Here is an 8,158-nt window from a genome sequence, read left to right as displayed (position 1 = left end):
ATCTATAAATATCTCATCTTCTAAATTATTTAATTCGCCCACCCTAGCATTAAAGTCCCCTCCTACAATTACGTTACAGTCACTATATTTCATAATAATATCAGACAAAACTGTGTGAAAAGTATTCATTACATTTGAGTGGTCCAAGTTTGGTTTGAAATAAATGATACCAATTATATATTGACTGCCCCGCCAGTCTCAGGAAAAACCAGCAATCACTACTTTCCAGAATACTAACTGACTCAAATAAATTATATTTTAAAAGAATTACAATCCCACCACTAGGGCGGCCTTTGATCCCACCAAAAGAAGCCGGCAAGTTAAGGTTGTCCCCCAGAAACCAAGTTTCACAAAGGCATAAAATGTCAAATTCTTGAAGAGTGTTAATATCAGAATTATTCAGACAATTTAAGGAACTAATCCCATTTACATTCCAATATCCAATATTCAATAAAGAAACATTACCATCGTTTAAATTGTTTTGTCTATTCAATACCCGATAGTTACATTTACCTTTATTATTACCTATCTTTTTATGAGACTTTGTTGCTACTATTTTTCTTTTTTTGATAAAAAAGAAGTGATGGGGCGAGAGCTCGAAGATCTCAGTTTCCTCTTTTTGGATGAAGTCGAGAAGTTTGTACCGACAGAAGCATCCGTTCCAAGGTCAGAATCATCTTCCGTAGTGACAGCAGCTTTATGTTTCACTTGGGTTATATTTAATGCAGATAATAAATCCTCTTGCGATCGTATAATTATCGGTTGAGATTTTTCTTCTAATCGGATAAAAATCTTGCCATTTCTAGTCCAGACACCAAATAATTTTTTTTCTTTCCGGTACATGTTAGCTCTTTTCACGATACTATATTTCAATGGAGAGAGGTATTCATTAATAAAAACAGAACACTGAACTCCTGGTGACAGTTCAATTTCTTTTAGATTGTTTTTATTCAATTTAGAGAGAATAAGGAATTTCGTTTTCACAGAGTTAAGGAAAAATTTGATTACAATTGATGGAGGGTGCTCTCTCTTGCCAAACTTCTGACGAAATATAGTTTCAATCATATCCTCACTCAATTCAAACTTTATTTTCCCAGACAACAAAGTTATAATAGTTAACAAATTTTCATTTTCAACTGAGGGAATATTATCAATTTTTACCATGTTTACGAATGGAATTTGAGTGCAGTCTGACATTTGTTGATTCAAGAAGCTAATTTGTTGTTTTAAGGCAACATTATCTTTTCTGACGGCCGAAATATCCTTTTTACACTTATTTACTTCTTTATTAATTTTTTTAAATGAGTTTTGTACATCCAATTTTAATGAGCCAATATCAGTTCTAATATTAGTTAAATCAGTATTTATTTTATCTAAACGATCAAGTAAGAGATTGGCTAAGCCGCCCTCCCCACTCTCTAGTCCACCAGCAGTGCTAGCTGTAGCGTTTTGTTTATCGCTCATGATGTACACTTGAGCTTGTAGTATATATCAGCGGACAAACGGAAAGTTCAGTAGTTCAAACCAAAATTGTAAACAAAATTCACAAGCGTGCACACGCGTAGGCGCGTTGACTTATACAGTACTTCTGTATTCGCAATTTACAGATTTCACTTACTTTTTTCTGAGGTAATCCAACATCCGAATATTTTGAGATTGAACAGGCAATTTATACCTTAGATAGATATATTTTATATACATTTATATACCTTTATGTGTCTCATCTATGCATTGTTGCATTTTAATTGTGTTTTAGATTCTCTTGCGAATCTATAGGTTGTCCCTTGTCAGTAACCCTTTTAATCAATTTTTGCCATTAGTTTTTTCTATTCTTTCTTTGGTTGGTTTTAACTTTGATTTAAGGTTCAACTTTTGTATAACTTTAAGTGAATTATTAGTATTAAGTCCTTGTTGTACTTATATTTTGTGTTCATTACCTATTATTTAGTAACATTTTTTTTTCTTATAGTGTTTTGTCAAGGTTCGGTTGTCTGGATCTATTAATGACCATGGAAGAACAAATTCAGGCTACCCCTCCTCAGTCGCCAGTCTCTCCCAGTCCTCCCGAATTGGAGGAAACTCCTCGAGTTCAGTCACAGTCAGATCACAGTTCTGACATACATGCAGTCAGATGCAGACATTTGATAGCTAGATTAGATAGTTGGTCGCGAAGGGTCCGTGACCTGTCCCCTAGTTCCCCCCATGCCTTGGAGCTCAGTCGTCAGTACTCATCCATGTTCTCCTTGCTGCCCAGACAGTGGACAGGGAAGCATGGGAGTGGCTGCGCGCCCTGCCCCCAGAAGTCAGTGGTCCCCTCGCTTTATCCCAGTCTGAAAGCCATGAGCTAGCTGAATCGGCGCAGCTAGCCACTGTAGTGCCCTTATTGGCCACAGCTCCCATGCGAGATTCCGCATCCCCTGGACTTCCTACTTTGTCATGTCACTCTCTCCGTCCTCTCCCCTGCCCTTCAAGAAGAATTTAGGAAGAAATATTTAGGATCCTTTGATTCCCTTCCTACCAGCTCTCAGGTCCTGGATTTTCTAAAGGACCAGGAAGACAGGTTCTCGCCAAAATTAACCTTTGGCCAATCCTTGTCCAACCCTGTTGTACAGCCCATTCCTAGACACAGTTCTCCTTCCCCTTCCCCCTTACCTAAACCTCGTCCTGCTTCTCCCGTTCAGCAGATCCAAGTGGAGGCGCTCTCTTCTCCCAAACAGTTAAAAGGGTACACACCCAAATCAGTACGTTTCGTTCCCCGCCCACCAAGGAGGCCTTTATCATCCGCATCACCTCCTCCAGTTCATCCGCCGACTCCTTCCACCTCTCGTGCCCCAGTTTCCTCAACCTCCACGTCTCTCCAATGCTACGTGTGCGGGAATTCGCACCGTATGTCTAAGTGTGCTGACTACTTGAACATGTCAGTTACTGACAGGTGGAGCTTAGTGGTGAATAAAAATTTGTGCGTCAACTGTCTTTCCGCCAACCACTCCGTGGCTCGGTGTCCTTGCCAGGTCGGATGCGCAAAATGCCACGGGGAACACCACACTTCTCTACACCCCCCTCCACCTTCCACGAGTTTGAGTCAGAAAAGAGCACGTGCGGTTGACATTCCGCCACTAATGTCCCTGCAGACCCATCGGCCCCCAAAATCTAGAGTTCTAATGAAAAGGGCGCCTTCCCCGGGCCTCCCTGATTCTCCTCCCCCGTTTCCTCGGCGTTCCCTTCTTCCCCCCAGCTCTTTCGAATCTCACTTGTCTTTAGGCCAAGCCAGGGACTCTGAGTCTCGCCCTACGTCATCATCCTCCTCAGATAGTCTGCCCCCCGTATTTCCTATCACTTATTTTGGCCGCCATCCAACACCATCCCCACAGCCAGAACAATAGGTTCTTGGCAGGCGCGATACCCCTTCATTGTCCAATTTCGCCTTCTGCCGTCGCAGATACTGTCGTCTATGTCATGCAACGAAATCCTTACGGAAATCAATTGTTAAGTCCTTCCCAGACATGTGAGTCTCCCCCACTGCCCTGGTGCATCTTCTTGGAGGGGATGGCCAGTGGTATCGCGCTCGTACCCTGCTGGATTCAGGCAGTGAGATCAACTTAATGACTAAAGTTTTTGCCAAGGAAAGCAAATTGACTTATAACCCCATGTCAGGCGGTGTTCGTGGCATAGGGGGCAATATTGCCACCCAAGTCGTGGGTCAGGTATCGACCAATTTAAGACAAGCCCCTCCTTTTGCCCAACTCAAAATCCCTTTCCGCGTAGTTACCAAGACTGTCCCAGATGCACCATCATCCTATTTTCCTGTCAAGGATTGGTCGCATCTAATAGACAAACCCTTAGCCGACCCAACCTTTAATGAACCAAGGCCAGTGGATGTGGTCTTCTCAGCCTCAGTCTTTGATGCCATCGATCTCAGTAAGATAATTCGTTCCCAAAATGGTTCCCCTAATGCAAGATTGACCACTCTTGGTTGGATCATGTCTGGTCCCTTGAGAAGCTTACCCACGAGAAGGGTTCGGTTTGACCACTCCGTCAAGGACAGCAGGTCCAACTCTAAATTATATCGGACCTATTATAAAATCTTATTCAAACATAAGTATGGTCATTTAATCCCCCCTAAAGTACCTAATAATGAGTCTAATCCTGAAGACAAGACTCCAACTAGCACCCCTCCTGGTGAGTATGAGTCTGAGCCAGTTGCTCATTGTAACAACCCTGAACTTAGCATGGAACCAGAACAGCCAGTTACTCCTAGCCGGTCTTCGTCCTCTGCTCAAATTTTGTCAACCCTCGAAGAGGAAGTCACTCCTCAGCCTTTTGCTCGCCCAACCTTAGACATTCCGCTCCCTCCTCCAAAACCACAACGTTTAAATAGAACGCGGCGTCCGCTACAAATTCTTACCAGCCCGGATTCTGAGTCTTTTCCTCCTACAATAATTTCTGCGGAAGCCCCTTCTTCTGAAAATTCTACCTTGCCTGTTAAGTCCTCCTTATGCAATCCTGTGTCGGTTGTCTATCCAACCTACAGTACTCCGCCTTAGCTCAGAAAAATCCTCCCAACCAATTCAGCATCCCCCCGATCAGGTCCTGTCCCGCCTCATGGAAAAAATGTTCTCCCTAGAGGAAGTGTCTGAGGTTTCACCCCTTACTCCGGATGAATTGAAAGCCGAAGAATGCTTCGCCAAGTCACATTTCCGACTTCCTGATGGTCGTTTTTCAGTAGCATTGCCACTTAAGACTAGTCCTTGTTGCCTAGGCGAATCTAGAAAAATTGCCCTAAAACGCCTACTCCAAACTGAGTCTCGTCATGCAAAAACCCCACAGCTCCGCACTCCCTATGTCGAGTTCATGAAGGGTTACTTAGAGTCTAACCACATGGAGTTAGCTCCTCCACTTAAGTTGGGTCAAATTTCTTACTACATACCCCATCACGCTGTTCATCGCCAAGATGACCCCCCGGAGAAGATTAGAGTTGTATTCAATGCCTCCCAGAAGTCCTCATCAGGCGTTTCCCTCAATGAGCTTTTATTTCCTGGTCCAAAGTTACAACTCGACATTTGGAAGGTCATTACCCGATTCAGGACTGACAGGTGGGTGTTCACTGCTGACATTCGTCAGATGTTTCGGCAGATACAACATCCACCAGAAGATAGAGACCTATTGCGTATCCTAGCCTACCGATTCAGGAGTACCGATTGTGCACTGTTACTTATGGAACCACGTCAGCCCCCTACCTAGCATGTCGAGTACTTCAGGAATTAGCTCTCACCTCTCAGGCCTCCCATCCCTTGGCATCAGAAATACTACGCGACCGCACCTATGTCGACGACATCTCAGGGGGAGGCCCGACCCTAGGAATAGCATTGCAATCCAGAGATCAATTAATCAAGTTATTGAGTCAAGCTCAAATTGAACTTAGAAAGTGGGCATCAAATCACCCGCAATTATTAGATAACATACCTTCTGAATATCTGCTTCCGGCCATGTCCTCAGTCAGTTTAGAAAACGATGAGGAGTCACAATTGAAAATTCTCGGACTTTGTTGGAACCCTTCTCAAGATTACTTCCACTTTCTAATCCGTTCCGTTCCTAATGTTCAAACTAAAAGACAATTAGCCAGTCAGATTGCAAAAGTTTTTGACCCCTTGGGATGACTGATTCCCATAACAGTTTTTGCTCGTGCAATATTTAGAATAGTCTGTCAAGCCTCCTTTGATTGGGATGATCCCCTGCCCTCATCAATTGTCCAGGAATGGGCTCAGTTCGCTGTCTCCTTGCGTGACCTGTCCAAAATTCACATACCCAGATTTTTGTCTCTACCCACTTCTAAAATTTATTTGGTGGGATTCGCTGACGCGTCCGAGCGAGCCTATGCGGCTGTGGTATATCTCGTGACTCAGTCTGAGGACACTGTTATTAGCCTAGTCATGTCTAAGGCCAGAATGGTCCCCATGAAACCGGGTACGCTCCCCCGTCTGGAGCTTTGTGCTGCCCACCTACTTGCTCTTACTATTAATAAGGTCAGACCACTCTTCCCTCACATAACCACTCAAAACATCCTAGCCTTTTCTGATTCTACCATTGCCCTGGCTTGGATCACAGCAACACCACCTCCGCATTGGAAGGTGTTCGTGGGTAATAGAGTAGCTGCTATTTTAGAAAAGGTGCCCGCCTCGCAATGGTTCCACATCTCCTCCTCACAAAACCCCGCTGACTGTGCCTCACGTGGATTACGACCCCAAGAATTAATAAACCACCATTTATGGTGGGAAGGCCCTCCTTGGCTAAAACTAAATCCTGAGTCATGGCCCCTAGGACAAGTAAATGCAGATTTGTCAGACCCGATAATAGGAGCAGAAATTCGCTCCCAGGCTCTTAGTATGTCGATCGCAGCCTCCTGCCCCGAGGAATCGGAGTCCAAGTTTTCCAGTTTGTATACACTGATAAATGTAGTAGCCTGGTGCCTCAGATTCGCCCATAATGCCAGAAATTCAGACCATTACATGTCAGGTCTATTAAAGGTCAAAGAACGTAATGAAGCCTTGCGTGCCCTGATTATCCGAGCACAGCAACACTCGTTCCCAGAAGAAATCCAAGATACCCAGTCCCCTCGACCTAAATTACGACTAGTTAAAATTTTAGGCCTGTTTTTACATACTGATGGAGTGTTGCGAGTTGGAGGAAGACTAGCCAATCTTCCTGAAATTAGCAAACACCCTGCCTTGTTGCCTCCGCAACACCCCTTGACAGCCCTAATTATCCAGGATGCCCATATCTCCAACCTCCATGTAGGTCCCACTGCCACTCACGCATTTCTGCGAAGTCGATATTGGATTGTGAATGGTAAAAATGTTGTCCGCCGACAATTGGCAGCCTGCAACAAGTGTTTCAGCATCAAGCCAGCACCCTTCAATCCTCTCACGGGTCAACTACCAGAAGAAAGAGCCAGCGCTTCATCACCCTTCACCACCACTGGCATAGACAATGCAGGCCCCTTCAACGTGAAACTTGCTTCCCTGCGTTCAGCCAAAGTCCTCCAGTCTTACCTCGCCATTTTTGTCTGTTTCTCCACCAAGGCCATACACCTGGAGCTAGTCACAGACCTCACCACACAAGCATTTTTAGCCACCCTAAACCGCTTCGTTGCCAGGAGAGGTGTGCCAAATCACATTTGGTCGGATAATGGCACTAACTTTGTCGGAGCCAAAAGAAGACTCAAGGAGGTATCCACACTACTAAATGACGCCAAGTCTCAGGAGGCCATTCTGAGAGAGGCTAGCAGAAGAGGTATTGAGTGGCACTTCATTCCGCCTAGAGCGCCACATTTTTGAGGCTTATGGGAAGCTGCTGTTAAATCAGCCAAAAGACTACTGAAGGTCTCGTAAGGCACACAGGAGCCTACTATGGAGTGCTTCCTTACCATCCTGTGTCAAATTGAAGCCATCTTGAACTCTCGACCACTTACGGCTGTGTCATCCTCGCCAGATGATCTCCAGGTTCTGACGCCAGGTCATTTTATAATAATGCGGCCGCTGACAGCCCTACCCTCTAGTGAGTCCTTGACATCGCGCACCGCCCTCAGATCTAAATGGGCAATGGGACAGTTTACCGTCGGCCAGTTCTGGAAGCGATGGCATCGAGAGTACCTACTGGATCAGCAAGCCATGCTGAAATGGCATTCCCCCTCTCTCCCGGCGACAGAAGGCCAGATAGTCACCATCATAGATGACAACCTTCCCCCCTTGCAGTGGACCATTGGTCGGATTGACAAACTACACTACGGACGAGATGAAGAGGCAAGAGTGGCCGACGTGAGGACCCCGACAGGAATCATCAGTCGTCCCATCCGGAAGCTGTGCCCCCTGCCATCCCAGTGAGTGGAACTCTGGCGAGTCCACTGCGGGGGAGGTTGTTTGGTTCCCGCACTGGTCGCGGCCCCCCTGGGTCAGAATTTTCTATCACCATCGGCCCTTGGTTGGCAGTATTGGTGTGCAGAGATTGGAGGTTGGTGCAATACAGACGGTGTGCCCCCCTTTTTGTGACGACACATTGAGTGTGTGCGTATGTTAACAAGTCAAGCAACAAGTGTTCAGCCATCTTGTGGCGTCGTTTTCTCTCTAACAAGTTTTTAGTAAAAACCTTGTGCAAGTTTTCC

At 45.3% G+C, this 8,158-nt stretch overlaps 2 protein-coding genes across 2 annotated transcripts; both read left to right on the top strand.

The window, feature by feature from the left end:
* Positions 1 to 5,930: 5,930 nt before the first annotated feature.
* LOC141459917 (uncharacterized) lies at positions 5,931 to 7,334 on the top strand. Its single transcript, XM_074139481.1, has one exon. It carries the CDS (start codon positions 5,931 to 5,933, stop codon positions 7,332 to 7,334), a length of 1,404 nt encoding a protein of 467 aa, XP_073995582.1.
* Positions 7,335 to 7,406: 72 nt separating this feature from the next.
* LOC141459916 (uncharacterized) lies at positions 7,407 to 7,880 on the top strand. Its single transcript, XM_074139480.1, has one exon. The coding sequence runs from the start codon at positions 7,407 to 7,409 to the stop codon at positions 7,878 to 7,880; it is 474 nt and encodes a 157-aa protein (XP_073995581.1).
* The last annotated feature ends 278 nt before the right edge of the window (positions 7,881 to 8,158 follow it).

The sequence above is a fragment of the Rhodnius prolixus genome, unplaced genomic scaffold (assembly GCF_049639745.1).
Source record: "Rhodnius prolixus isolate KJV_2025 unplaced genomic scaffold, Rpr scaffold_29, whole genome shotgun sequence".
NCBI classification, from domain to species: Eukaryota; Metazoa; Arthropoda; class Insecta; order Hemiptera; family Reduviidae; genus Rhodnius; species Rhodnius prolixus.
Note: the sequence above shows the minus strand (reverse complement) of the source record. Positions and strands in the feature narration are given on the sequence as shown.